Here is a 16,343-nt window from a genome sequence, read left to right on the forward strand (position 1 = left end):
ATTATTAGCTTCAATTACAAATAACATATCTATATATTGTCATATAAAATAAATTAATGCTAAAAATATTAATTAAATAATTAAAAATACATTATTATATAAGTACCTACCTAATACTAACTACTTTATTTTTTTTTTTTTTTAAATATATTTATTAAAATAATGATATAGTTTTATTTTTGAGTTAACATTACAATTATTTATTGTATTCAATACAAATATTTGGTTAAACAAAAAAAAAAATTGACAACTTGATGTGTGTATCAAAAATAAGTATACCAAAATAATAAACAAGGTCATTATTTTATATTTCTAAATAGGTTGCTAAAAGACAAAGACCGAATATAACCAGTTCTGAGATCCAACAACTCCTAAAGTATTGGAAATTGAAATATATTTAGAACCGAATTTAAATATTTTCAAATAACTGAAACCAAAGCCTTTATTTTTAAATTTGAAGTTAAAACTATAACCTTAATCCTTAATATATATTTCAAAAACCAAAATCAACTCTTAATAAAACTTGTTTACACTGGAACTAGAATTAGAACTGAAAAAAAAACTAAAAAAACCTCTCTGTAAGTATATGACTTCACAAGTGCATTTTATGAATTATCATATAAATACATGATTAGGGTCTAGTGGTATACATTTCTCGGTAATTTATTTTAATGCTTTTTTTTTAAGTTATTAAAAACCTGAAAAATTTTAAGTACATTTTACTTTACCTGTAAATTGTATAATGAATGAAAAAGTTCAGTTTAAAGTACAATATTGTATGTATATATAAATAATAAATATATAATAAATTTATAATGTTTTCAATATATCCTATAGTTAAAGCCTTAAAGGTATCTACAAGTATTTTTTTTTATTATTATCATTAAAATAATTATTTTTAAGTATAGAAAGGAAAATAATTACTAATAAATGGATTTAAACTTCTCCTTTACACGTGAACTTGTCAACGAAAATGTTTGTCTTTTGACGGAAACTTTAAAGAACACGTTCGCATAATTAATTAATTTAACACCCTAACCTATTTCGTTAATATGGAATCACTAACTTCACGGATACCTTGTAATTAATCAGTAGTGATTGTACGTAACAAAGATAAACTCAAGTGATAGAACACGATGGAATTTTAGGGAAACTCTAAAATTAAATTAAACTTGAATGTAACGAATTGATTGCTGCACTATAGTATACCAGAAACCTAGGGTAGGCTATTACTATTTAACTTTAGAATTACCTACATGAATTCAAATCTTAACTTTGATAAATCAAGAGATATTTTTTAATGTCAGTCCTTAAAACGTTAGAATTTAAATTACATTTAAATTTCAAAGCATAAATTATAAATTAGGTATATATAATTTAATATTGCACCTATTAATTTTTTTTAAATATACTTTACTATTCGTAAGTATGGCTGGTTAATGATTATTAATTTTAATTTATACAAATAAACATATGCAATTCTTTTTAAATTTACATAGTTCATAGTGTTTTAGCATAAATAGTGTTTGCTTTCTTAATATACAAGTGTTATATTATAATAAAAGAGAATAAATATCTAATAGCAATTAAACAAAAATCTCAAGTAGATTCATCTGCCATTAACAATGCCTAATAAAAAATAAAAATATAATGAAAAAACAATAAAATTGTAAATATAAGTTATATTGCTATCAACTATCCAAAAAATAAAACAGATCAATAAACAAATTCAATTTTAAAAGAAAAAAACCTGCAGCTAAAAAAATGGAAAAAATTATGCACTAAAATTCGCTATTACATCATAATTTCATTTTACTAAAAGGTACCATTTTTCAAAATTAGTCTTTTAATTAATAAAAATAGTGACATTAAACATCTTTACTATGGAATAATTATAAAATGTAAGATAAATTTTAAAATAAATTATTTACATAAAGATAGATTTTATAATTCCTAAAAAATATTTATCTTCTATCCAACGAGAATTTTAACTTTAAAAAAATATATATTCAATTAACCATTTAAAAAGTATACATTTATGTTATACATACACCAATTTTCAAATGTATTTAAATTTAATACACCTTTATATGAATATTTGATATCATAAAATAACTTAACTATAAAATACATTATATTTATAAGCTTTAAATTAAACTATGTTTTTATTTGATAATTTAATTAATATTTACCAATCCACTGAGTAAATAGTGATATGTTCTTTTTCCCAATTGAATATCTTTTACATGTGAAACGACAATTTGCTTAGCCATAAGTGTTGGACAATCAAGCACAATTCTTTTATTACCCCATCTGCGAATAATTTAAAAATAAATAAAAGATAAAACAATAGCATAACATATGAAAAAAATAATTTTTACACATTTTACTACGGTTTTCTATAGTAATTTAACTACAGAGAATTATTTTATTATTATTATTATTAATCAAAACCGTGATATTTTTTCCTTTTACATTTTTCACAAATACACAAAAAAACCACGTAAGTAGTTTGGTCTGTAAAATCGAATCGATTAAAAAAAAGGGATGATTTCTGTATATACTTTACATATTTTATACATAAAGTACGATACACAGTTGGCTGATGAATTGGGTCAGAGGGCTGAGTCGGGATGGAAAAAAATCGTTGAGAAACCAATTCAGCACACAATATAGTGTTTAATTTACCAAAATACATGTATGAAACATTCAAGTTTTCTAATAAACATAGGTATTTAACGTTTATATTTTGATTTTGTGTACTTTCATAATAATTTAGATGTTAGGATGTAGTAAATATTATGATAACTATATAGCGTCATTTAAGAACTATGTAAACTAAATTATTTCAAAATTTAAATTCTACGGCATCACTTTTTGTTTTAATGATTTTAATTCCTCAGTAAAAATACTACATTAATAAAAAAATAATGTTCATGTTTAAAATTTAAAATATTATTTTGTACAATATGTATTAAATATTGTTTAATATTGTTACCGTATTTGTTTCAAACAAACATTTAATAAAACAATATACTGAAAATATTTTTTAAATTTATTTCAACGCATTTTAAAGAACGCTACTCTATAACTTACTCTATCTAATAGTATCTACTGTACATTTTTTAAACTAAATAATAAATTTGTTAAAATTTAATTTATAAACATCAATATGACAAAAATACACAAACCTAAATATTAATATTTTCTTTTTACAGGACTTTACAGAAAATTTTTTATTTGGAATTGTACTTAAATAAGTGCGAATAAACTACTCAATATATATCAACCTACAATACCTTATTATTAATAACTATTAATATATTAATATATCTACAATTTTTAACATGGAGGATTTTATACATAGTACCTAAATTATAAATATAAATGCTATTTAAAAATTGAAATTCTAAACATTTTTATAAGTTGTAAAAATGTATACTAAGCTCTTATAAGTCAATTGCAGTACCTTCATTTTACATTTAATAAATTTTTAAGTAAATACACATATTATTAAATCATGCATCAAAAATAATTTGCAAATTAATGAAATACTGTAGAACTTAATACAGTTAAAATATTAGATAATTTTATGAATAGATATAATCATTCATCATACAAATAAAATATAAAAACCGGTACAATCCTTCAAAATCATTAATGTTCATTAGAACTCAAAAGCTCCTCACATTATATTATTAGTATTTAATAGTACCTTAAACATTAATATTTAATATACATTGCATTGTATTTCACATCTTAGGTTTCTAAACTAATAAGTTCAGAGCACTTTGTATTCCTGTTGTATCGGTGGGAACACATGAGTTGCGTCCCGTAAAGAGATATACACGAATTGCGTCCCAACAAATCCAGGACGCAATTCGTGTATTTTAATCAGAACCTCATATAAATTAGTAGATATATATTATATATTATAAATCTATATAATATATATATATATATATATATATATATATTTATATTTATTATATATTATTAAATTATATATATATTATATTATATAATATCTATATTTTATATTATAAATCTATATAACAATATAGATTTATATATATATATATGTATATATAATTATACACGGGTAACATCATAAAACCTACTATAAAATGTATGTATTAGTATACTAAGTATAAGTACAAATACAGAATTAAAACAATGATTGTAAACTAAAAACTTTATTTATTTTCTAATTTCCTTACCATGTTCACAAAATTATTTAGTCATAAAACGTTACAAATCATAACAATATACAAAATAGAATAAGTATATATAAATTGATAAATATTTTAAATTGTTTTAAATAATTATTTTTTATAAATCAGATAATATTTTTAAAAAAACTAATCTAAATTCTAAAGTAAATAATAAACAAAATTAATATTATAAGTAAAAAATATTATTATAATATAATAATAGCTTATTAAACGTATAAATATTTTACTGTTTTTGGTTAGTAAGTTAAATGTTTAGCTGGTGATAAAATAATAGAAAGATAGAAAGGTATATTACTGAAGATAATTTAAAAGTAATCATCTAATTTTACAAAACTTTTACGTGAATTATAAAAAAGTCTAATACAATATATATCACAGTATTGAAACAAACATAATATATATATATATTATAATTTTACCTGTTTACTCGTTCTACTTGGTGAATAAAATTTAAAGCATCTGATACATTTTGAATACGTTTGACCATGTCCACTTTAAGGCTATTTGGGCCAAGGTCTAGAGCTTCATACAACTGCTGCAAACGTAAAAGTCCTGAAAATTACAATTATAATATTATTATACATTTATTTGTTTAAACAAACGAATATGATACATGATCTAATTTATGTAAAATTTAGTTATCCGTTCATTATCCCCTTGCCATGCAAAAACTCATTAGTGTTGTCTTGGCGTTTCAATTTTTAAATTATCTATTTCAGATTTCTCGCCTGGGGTTACAAACATTTCACAAACACAATAGATTGAAGCCATTGCTCAAAGAGAGGAAATATAGTGATAACTAAATAGGGCAGCGGTTTTAACATACAGAGAAGGCAACTCTACAAACATATTTGTTATATGTATATAATATCTATATTTGCATTTCAAACAAATTTTATCGCCCTATATCTTGAATATCTTCAAACCATTTACTATTTGTTTGACATTTAGATTCTACCTACGCACGATTATCTATACAACTATATTTTATGAATAGTTAAATAAAATTATATAAGAAAAAATATCTAAAATGCCAATATAAATAATGAAGTTTATTAAAAAAACTCATAAAAATCAAAAAAAAAAAATCTGAAATTATGTACAATTTATAAAATTTAATATTTTTAAAAGGTTCAAGCATTTAATGTATCCAGATTGTATGCCATATATAATTTTACTTTTAACAATGAAAGCCATATACATATATCATTTTATTTAAACTTTTGGAACCCTCAATTCAATTTTTTCAACATAAATTGAAAAAATAAAATAAAATGTTTTGATATCTAAGTTAACATTTTAACAAATCATATTTTAGTGTATTGTGGCTTTTTTCACAGAAACTACGTATTTTTCACTCGAGTGATTCAAGCTCAAATATATAAATACTATAAAAATCGTCTTGAACAGTTAAAATAAAAAAGGTGACACTATGACCATAAAAAATAATAATAATATAATTTAAACAAATTGGAGATATTTTGAGTATTCAGTCTTGTGTTTCCAGCGTTTTCTAATATTAGTACATATTGGAACATAAATATTATAACTTTTTCACAATATTATTTTAGTAGGATCATTAAATTACAAGTTGAAAATACATTGAGTAAAATAAATAAAAAAACATTTGTAATTAATGATTTTAAATTTGATTTTTAAAAGTTATTGTGCAATAATATTGAAAGATTGGCTTGTTACAAACGTTTGTGTAACGCTCACATAAAATTAAACAATAAACATAAAATAATACTCCGTCAGATGGATTACAGTAAAAGCAAGGACAACAAACAAAAAACTAAATAGATAATAGGTATACAATAATTTAAAACTTAAAGCTGTAAATGGTTGTATTGAAAAATCTAGTAAAATACTACATTATGAACTATTTTAAGATAATATTAAGACATGAACGACAACATAACACAAATAGTATTCAAAAAAATGTATATTAAACCTTCGAGCATTTATACCAAACTACCAGATATTTTGATTAATTTATATACAGCTTAATATAATCTGGATATCAAAACTATCGAGATGAAAAGATTTTATTTATTAAAAATCATGAAAAATATGTTATAGATTTCACAACACAAGCAGATTTAAAATATTTTGGTGAGTGCTAAAGGTTCTGTGTTGACGGTATATTTAAAAGTTGTTCTAAATTGTTTTAATAGTTATTCATAATTCACAGAATTAAAAAATAAAACTATATACCACTAGTTTTTTTTGTTTTTTTTTTTTTTACCAATGAGAAAAACAAATAAAAATGTTTGAAAATGCTGTGACTAATTTATTAATAAATATGAACGACTTGAACTTAAATTTATCGCCAAAAATAATTTACGCTTACTTTGAATTAGTTATTCATTTTACACTCGTAGAATGTAATTTTTTTTTTTTAATTTATTAAGAAAATTATGCTATTTTCATTTTGCATAGAAGGAAAAAATTCAATCATAGATTTATGCACAAATCTTAAAAAGAAAACAGAAAACGGAATATTTTTAAAATTATTTTTTAAACTGCCATCCTTAAATTTAAATTAAAAAAGAAAAAAATTTACAAGTGGCATTAAAGCGATTCAACCTGATGATGAAAGAATACATGCATTTTGTGACTACTTCTTAAAAACTTATATGATGGCCAACAATTAATTTTCTCCATCGATTTGAGCTAAGTTTTTGAATTTTTTAATCCAAAAAACTTAATGTTTTCAATCATTCCATTTCAAACCGAATAGCATGTTTTACTCTCTAAGTTCTAATTTTATTTATGTTTTAAAGGAAATAAAATGTAACCTATATATAAAAATACGTAGTTCAAATTGAAATTATAAACATTAAAAAATATTAGACAAAATAAAATTTTTAAATACAGCGATAACGCAATTTTAAAATAAAGAAATTAGTAGAATTATATATGTAAACAATTAATATATTATGGTACTGCCGATAAAAAAATAAATAAAGATCAATAAATACATAATCAATTTGTATAATATATGACATTAGATATAACAATACAGACGATATTAAATTATAACCAAAATAATAAAATAGAATGCGATTGTATAACACCTAATATTAAAATTAAAAAATTTATAAATTTAATATGAAATTCAAAAATGTAATATTTTTAACCACATTAGTAAAACAATTCAGTTTCTATTGTCAGTTCAATAAGTCTGCAAAAGTGGAAAGGAAAATGTAAAATTTTAAGTTATGGAAGTATATAATGTAAATTATATAGAACTATAAAATTTGATTTGAAATAAATAATAAGCGCCAAAAGCAGATCACTTTTTTTATGTTAACTAACCCCGCATAAATGTAAATGAAATAAATTACACCTTTCTAAATTTTTTTAGTAAAAAATTACTTAAAAGAACAATGCCAAATCTTTATTGTTTTTTTACTTAGTTCTTAACAAGCACATTCCACAATAAATGGTTATTAAAAATAAAAGAACACTCTCCATTAGCGAGTATTATTTTTTTTATTCTACACATAAAGAGGTCTTTTGTTTCCTATGAAGACTTTTACGCATAAATTCGTCTTTGTCTTTACATTTTAATGTCATTTTCTTTCAATGCTTTAGTATTTAATCGATTTTTAATTTGAATTATTTCAACTAAATTATAAGGTGGCCAAATATTTTGTAAATTTAACGATTGGAAATATAAAAATAACATCTCTATAATTCATATACTATTGACTCACAATTTATCTAACAAGTTATACTTTAATGCATAAAACTCGATTTAAATAATATGAAAAATATTAAATGAATTTATAACGAACCAAATTGTATTATTTATACTCTCACATATTCAATGTTGACAAAAACTAAATATTATCAAAGTTCTATTTATAAAAACATGTTTTCCTAAAAACTAAGCAATGTATCAAATATGAGACATATTATCAGCATCAATCTTTTTAAAAGGTAAATATTTTCTGTATAAATATCAAAATAAAAAATATTTATTGTTTAAATTATATTGAAGTCAATAATATTTCAAAAATAAATTACCGAGAAAAGTTGTATAAAATTATACAAGTATAAATAAAGTTTGAAATATTTTTATATAGATATAAAAATATATAGGTTTGTAATTTAAATTAATATTGTTATAAATAACCAATAAAAGTACATATAAACTATAGTATATAAATTTAATAGCAGTCTTAACTTTGAGAAAACTTCCTAACTAAAAAGTATATTGTATTATTGCACATCTGTCACGTTACGTATTGTATTAAAACGATATAACCAAACTTATATGCATATGAGTACAACACAACGTATTTAAAAGCCTTTATTATAAAATATTATTGCAAAAATTATAGGAAAAATGATTTATAACAAATAATATATTAATTATTAAGTTATAGTATTTAAGAAATCTGTGGTATTTATTTTGTTATTTAGTACAATATTTTTTTATTATTTTTTAATAACAATTCTTACTTAAACCATAATTCTTCATAAATTAATTTAAATTGTTTTAAAAATATGACGTTAACAGTATAAATTGTTACCTTATAAGTTATAAGTACCTAGTATAATACATAACAAAAATATATAATTAATACCTGTACTAGAATAATATAATGATAAGTTGTTATTCTGTTCGACCAATATTTGCTTAGATATTAGATATGCCTAATTGACAATTAAATAAAAAAATAAAATACAACTGATAATCAATGACATTTTTTTATCAATATTTCTTTATGGTATATAGTAATATATTTTTTTTTAATTACTATGAATTACAACTCCAAATTTACCTCCAATAAAATAAAATAATTTCAAAAATTCCTTAAAATGTACCACAGTTTGATAAAAGGTAATATTAAATATTTCTAACGGATGACCTTTAATTAGATTTTGATTTTTTTTTTACTGCACAAAGGACTTAATAATTGTATAAAAGTTCAAATTTTAACCTTTTTTCGAGCATAAACAGTATATTTCAATTTTTAATTGCATATCTCCTCCCTATATCATCAATACTTTTTGAGTATAAATTTGAATTACATTATTTTTTAAGCAACTTTGACATGTAAAATTTTTTAAATCTTAAACAGAGCGATACTTGCATTGATTTTACAATGATATGTATCTTTTTCCTATCCATCATCTTTTGATTTTGAAAAAAAATTTAGTAAAAATTTAAATTTAAATGGTATTTTTTAGAGGAAGGTGGTGGATCAAAAGTAACAAAAATTTAAATCGAAAAAAAAAGAAAATTAAAACGGGAGTTTTTACATAAATTCAATTTTGGAAAAAATCGTATTTTTATTTTTTTCTGTAACTCATATAAGAACAACCATTACAGATATTTGAAACTTTCACCAAATATTTTTTTTTTACCATTTTCTATTTATGAAAAAATTTCAACTTTTTTCAGAACTATTTATATGCATGAGCAATTTTTTAATTTTACTTTTTTTTCTATATCTGTTGATTAAAGATTATTAACTTTATAGAAATGCTTGAAAATTTAATATAAAACTCCTCATAAGTTTTTAAATTCTCAATTATAAGGTTCGAAAATTTATAGTTACAATTTTTTTTTAAGCGTCTCAAGTTAGAACTTTATAAAATTCATAAAAACTGTGAAAATTATTAAGCTATTTTTTCGTTAGCAATTCATAACTTTTTTTTTTTGGTTTCAATTCCTAAAAGTTAAAAATTTATAACATTGTTCTATAAATCTATAAATTAATTCTACCGGAAAGCCAAATTAATTTTTTGTGAGCATTTGAAGTTTAAACTTTTATGATATTGAATATTCATTTATGAAAAAATTATTTCTCCTCAAACCAGTTTTAATATTTTGTTGTATTTCAAAAAAAAAAAAATAAATAACAGTAAATTCTTAAAATTTCCACCAAATATTTATTTTATCATTCTTAATTCATTTTTATTATTATTTATGATGACATTTTCAAAACATTTCAACTTTTTTAACTAATTTATTATAGACATAACAAATTTTAAATATTTTAAAAAAATTTTCATTAAATGTCAATAAAGAATTATTCACTGAGTCAAAATTCTTGAAAACTTGACACAAAATCTCTCAAAAGTTTGATTATATTTATTAAAAAAAATTAAAAATATAAAGGCACAATTATTTTTATATGCATTTGTAGTTCAAATTTTAACAAATTTCATCAAAATCACAAAAAAATGGCAAATTATTTTGCAGTTAGAAATTCTTAAAAACTTTTCATTTTATATTTAACTCTTTCATACCCGAATTAATTTTAGTAAAGTTAAAAATACAGTGGTATATATTATATATATATAATAAAAGGTACTTAATAAGATTTATCTTAAAAATTGGAGATATTCTGGCCATCTACACCAGAGATACAGCTAATTATGTAAATTTTAATGTTTATTGAGTCAATAAGGAAATATTTGAGTTGTTGTGTGCACATTGCAAAGTAGGTTGGATATCCTTGATATAACACTATGCATATTGTAATATATAAATGGTATTCAGGCAATGAACTTATTTTTCATAATTTATACAATTTTATTTATAAAAAAAAATGAATTTTATTGTTGTTCACAATATTTTAATTTAAAAAATATTAATGCAGTTGTAATTTGAGTAAAAAAAAACTCGACATTTTCAGTAAGATACAGCTATCGAATAACATCAACAGATACACAAGAAGTGAGTAAGTGCCTTATGTCTAAAAAAGAGGAATATGATACAAGATCCCTGATACTGAAATCATTAAATCCAAAAAATATGTAAATGCAGTTATTTTTATAAATATTTAAAATTCAAATTTAAACGAAATTATTATTTAAACGATAAATAACGATGTTAATATTTTTATTATAATTTTACAACATTATTCGTGGAACTTAAAACTTTTACGTTTATTATATTATTATGAATTTTATTATTATTGATCAAATTAATCAATTACGAGTTTTATTTAAATATCCCAGTTTTTTCTTATTATTATTATTATTATTATTTTATTTTATACCAATTACTAACTAGATTCAATTTTCTATCAGAATTTATAACCAAATTTGAAAATCAAAGAATTTTAATTGCCCCAAAAAATGATAATAGGCAAAAAACACATATCACTGTAAAATTAATACATTCTTAGCTCCGTTCAAAATCAAAAACATTTTACTTTATTGCATATGAATCCATCATAGGATTCCGAATGATTTGTAATAATTTGTATAATTTACAACTTACTATAAATCACTTAATTTTTACGATGAAAAAAAACTTAACATTTAAAAGTTGTTTAAAACAAATAATGTAATTTAAATTCGTAGTTGGGAGGAGGTTGAAATATTTGGTTTACTACGCATACGTGAAAAAAAAGGTTTGAAGTTTTATAAGATTACTGTGATTTAATCCTTCACAATGAACAAACCTCGAATAAAATTAAAGGTCATCTAGCAAAAATATCTAATGTTTTAAATTGTAACCAAATTACGTACCTACATAAATATAGCAAAAGTTACTATCATTATTATTTTCGATTTTGTAATTAATAGATACGCTTTATAATAATATCGGTGTATAATGAGATATAGAAATAAAAACATTTAAATTCGAACTTAAAGGATTGTATTCTTTTACCCTTACTTTTTATTCAAACTGATTAACTATTTCAATGTCCTATAGAACTCTTTATTTCTGAGTACTAATAAAGCATCCAAAGAAATGTAAATGACGAAATGAATAAAACGCTTTTAGAAAAGAAATATTTAAATTAAATAGGATATGAAAGGACTTTTAAAATAAACTCTGAATTTCGGTACTGTTACTTAAACGTATTTTATACCTACTACTATATTAGGACAAAAGACTCTATCAAGCATTTAATCTTAAAGCTTAACTTAGAAACACTATGAAGTAAAATGATCATAAATACATTGTATTAAATAGGTACCTAACTAAAAATCTATTAACCTATTTATATATGAGTAACTCATAAATACACTCTAAATAAAACAAAAATCACTAAAGAGTTATTATACATGACTACACGAGTATAAGTAAATAGATTAATAAGAATTGATTAAATAAAATTATTCTAATATTTTCAAAATCGAAAGAAACTAGTTGAAATATCTGGGTAATAAACTTTCAAATTATCATATGAAAAATCACATATCTGATGAGGTATAATTAAAATAACATAAAAAAATGTAAATAAATCATCATTTTATTTTTAAATTTGAATATGAGCAAGTATGAGTATTACATAATCTTATAAAAAGTTTAAAGATAATATATTCTAAAAGTAGTCTAAAAGATATTCATTCTTTTCTATTAATCCAGGCCGTTTATTATGGTAATAATAAAATTTTAAAAATCATCTTATATCGTTAAATTAAAAATTAATTAACTTATAGCTAATCAATATCAAATTAAATATAAGTAAAAATGTACTTACCATCATGTGAGTCATACATATAAATTATATTAGTCCAACCATAATATCTAACGGTATCCAATATGGCACGGTGGTAGTCCGGTCTAAGACTGACCGCATAGTCCAACATCCCCGATGAGGGAGACAATACCTAAAATAATCGTAATAATAATAATTAAATGTATATTTTTAAAATAAATATAACTAATTTATATAAATATATCAATACAATATATTAAAATGTAAAATATGCATACTGAAGTAAATATTTCTCTCTAAATACTAAATAGGTACATGTTCTTTAAAATACGAGTGTACATTTTATAATTGTAAAAAATTTGTATGATAATTAATGGTAATAGTAAATAAAAAAATAAAGTATTCATCATTTAAATACAGTGGATTCTCTGTCTATTTATAATATACGATACTTAAAATATACATACTATAAATTTTTATACACAACATTTTCGTCAAATCAGATAATGTAATTTGTCGGAAATAAAAGGAGCCTTTGGATATCGTCAGGAATGACAGAAAATATTGAAAAATAAATGACTATAAATTACATAATATCCACTGACCACTATTAATCATTATATTGATTAATGATAATGTCAATTAAACAATCAAATGCATGATCAAATACAATCCATAAATTTCAGTTATAAGAGAAAAACTAAGTTTAACTTATCTTACAAATATTAAGTTATAATTTGATCGTTTAAAATTTAATAATCAAAAAAAAAAACAAAAGCTGAACTTAAAATAAGGTATGATATCCATTAGTGCATTTGTACACGGAATATTATTAAGTCAAATTATTTATAATAAAATAACTTAATAAAAATCATTAAATAAAGATCAAATAATACTAAACAAACTATAAAATGTTCACCCCCCACGCTTCAAATATAGATTCATTTAACCCTTACAGTCCTAACAGTAGATATTTAATTATTTAAAACACTTAAATAATACTTTTATTTACCATGTAAATAATTTTGAGCAATAAATATTAAAAGTAGTTCTTCATTAAAAATTGGGGAGCTATTTGGTATTTTTAAAAGATCAAATGTAAAAATTCTAAGTGCTATTCAAATACTTACTTCAATTTAATTTTTCAGAAAAACAAAAATTAAATTAAGAAAAAACGTAAATTATTATGCAAAATTAATTTTTTTTTTTTTGTTGTTGTAATAAAAATAAATAACCGAAGAAACATGAAATTTTCACCAAAAGCTTATATTAGTATTTTATCAAATATGAAATCATTTTTTTTAAATATATTTTTCTTTTGATTCATGTAAGATAACATTTTTGTTTACAAATAATAAAAATATAGAAAATGTAATACAGAGTAGCAAGTTCCTACTACACAAATTATTATAAAATATTGAAAATACAGTCACATTTTTTTTTCATAAGCATTTAAAGTTTCAATTATTATGAAATTCATCAAAATTACAAAAATTCAAAAACTATTATATTATAAAATTTATAATATTTTTAATTTTAAATAAAAAGTTTAATTAAAATAAATTAAAAAATTAATGTGAAGTCACAAAATATATAGAGTGATGAAAGTCAATTTAAATTTTAACAACATCATTAGATATTCAAACGTATAATAACGATTTAACTTCAAAAGATTTTTAATATTTAGTCGTAATACAATAATATAGATTGATTATAGAAACTTGGAACATGCAAATTAAATTATCACTTCAAATACGTAGTACTCGTATATTTTTTAAAATATTTTAATTCTTTTTGAGCTACAATTTAAATTAAAATCTTTTTTTTTGTTTTAGCCATATTAATCTTATAAATATTAGAATATGTTTAAATTTTTACGATATTGCATATATTATTCAATAACAAATAACTATAGATACATTCTATGAGCTATTTATAATCTATTATAAACATTTGAAATCTTTAACTTTTTTAAGCTTTCTTTTTAATATGAATAAATATTTACTGGATAAAAATTTTTGAAATTTTAATACATGAACGGATGATCCCCATATAATTTACTTTTATATTTGTATAAAAATATTAAAAACACATAAGAACAATTTTTTATAGATGTACGTTTAAAGTTCAGATATTAACAAACTGTCAAAATCACAATAATTTACAAATTACGAATATTGTATAATAAAAATGTATAAAATCTTCAATTTTTATAGCTAAGGTTTGAAAACTTAATTCATTAATCCTTATAAGAAGTTCGTCCTAGAACCAAAATTTAAAATATGTTCAATCACAATTTGGTAGATTAACATTATGTGGTATGTGTGCGGGTATTCTTAACACGAGTACATGAAGTATGCTTTGGTATACTCTTATAAATAATTAGGTTTATGAGAAAAATACAAAGTAAATTTTACTTAATATAATTCACATTAGTCTAATAAAATTGATGTATAACTTAAAATTTTCATAACTTTTTTCAATAAATACTACAAAAAATATCTTGTTAACACAATAAGTCCTTAATTTAAAGATGTTTATTATCATCAACATGAAAAAAGTAAATACCTATATTTTTTGCAATATACCATTGATTACATGTTATAACTGAGATAAGTTTTTTTAGTTGAAAATGTTAATATATTATTAATTATTATCTACATTAATCTCAGCTAATCTTATTTTGAAATATAACTTAAATCTTTTAAAAGTACATATTTAAATTAAAAAAATGTTTCTACTGCACAAACTCTATGAAACAAATTATATTTGTATTCGTGTTAAACATTTATAATTTTTGAGTGTATTTTCAAAACATGGTTTTTAAATTATAAAAATAATCATAACTTTAACTATAATATAGAAGATATGCAATTAATAACTAAAAATATATTTCCTTACTTGCTCAGGAAACCATGGCGTCACAAATGGCATCTGAAATGTATTGCTATAGGAATGTAATGTGTCAAATGAATCTGGGCTGACACTTCCCAACATGGAATAAACACCTCGTGAAAACTGGATACAAACTGAAAAAAAAAAAATAATAAAACAATAAAAATTAATGAAACGAGGCAAAAGCAAATTAAAGAGTTTAATTAATTATTTTAAGTAAGCTTATTCATATTGCATAAATCTCGTTAGGAGGTTTGACAACTATCTATACAATCAACATCTATTTTTTTTATTTAGGTATCATCTACTAGCTAGCTGTTAAATTTGAATTAATGACATTGGGTTAGTATAAATAATACTTTAATTATACTATAAGACACAATTATATTTTGTACATCTACTTATATTTTTTAATTTGAAATTTATTTCTGTCCAAATTGATTAATTTACTAACTGTTAAATATGTCACTCGTACTTTGCTTAATACAATTCTGTCACAAAAAGAAAACACTCGCACGCAACTCAGCACTAACACTAGAAATCATGCACGTAATTCGACTTAAATAGATACCTAATGATTTTTGCTCACAATTTGGAAACAAAATATTACCTATTTGTATTATATAAACTATTTTATAAGCCAATAATGAAAAAATTAAGAACATAACGAGGTCGCTCATACAATATACATAAATAATTAGGAATTTTAATTTATGAATGTAAAACTCTAAACTCTTAGTATGTTCAACGTGAATGTATATCTCTTAAATTTATACCTTCAGAATTTGTCATA

The 16,343-nt window shown here is 21.4% G+C and overlaps 1 protein-coding gene across 2 annotated transcripts in view; it reads right to left on the reverse strand.

Moving 5' to 3' along the window:
• Nucleotides 1-16,343, reverse strand: part of LOC112598595 (glutamate receptor 1-like) — a 173,493-nt gene that overhangs the window by 40,754 nt on the left and 116,396 nt on the right. For both annotated transcript variants that reach the window (XM_025345124.1, XM_025345125.1), the window contains 4 exons: nt 15,557-15,684; nt 12,698-12,827; nt 4,655-4,787; nt 2,193-2,313 (listed from right to left, as the gene is read on the reverse strand). In XM_025345124.1, the coding sequence (XP_025200909.1) occupies nt 2,193-2,313; nt 4,655-4,787; nt 12,698-12,827; nt 15,557-15,684 (512 nt within the window). The remainder of the gene's footprint in view (nt 1-2,192; nt 2,314-4,654; nt 4,788-12,697; nt 12,828-15,556; nt 15,685-16,343) is intronic.

Source organism: Melanaphis sacchari, unplaced genomic scaffold, assembly GCF_002803265.2.
Source record: "Melanaphis sacchari strain LSU unplaced genomic scaffold, SCAv2.0 Contig48_pilon_pilon, whole genome shotgun sequence".
In the NCBI taxonomy this organism is placed as follows: Eukaryota; Metazoa; Arthropoda; class Insecta; order Hemiptera; family Aphididae; genus Melanaphis; species Melanaphis sacchari.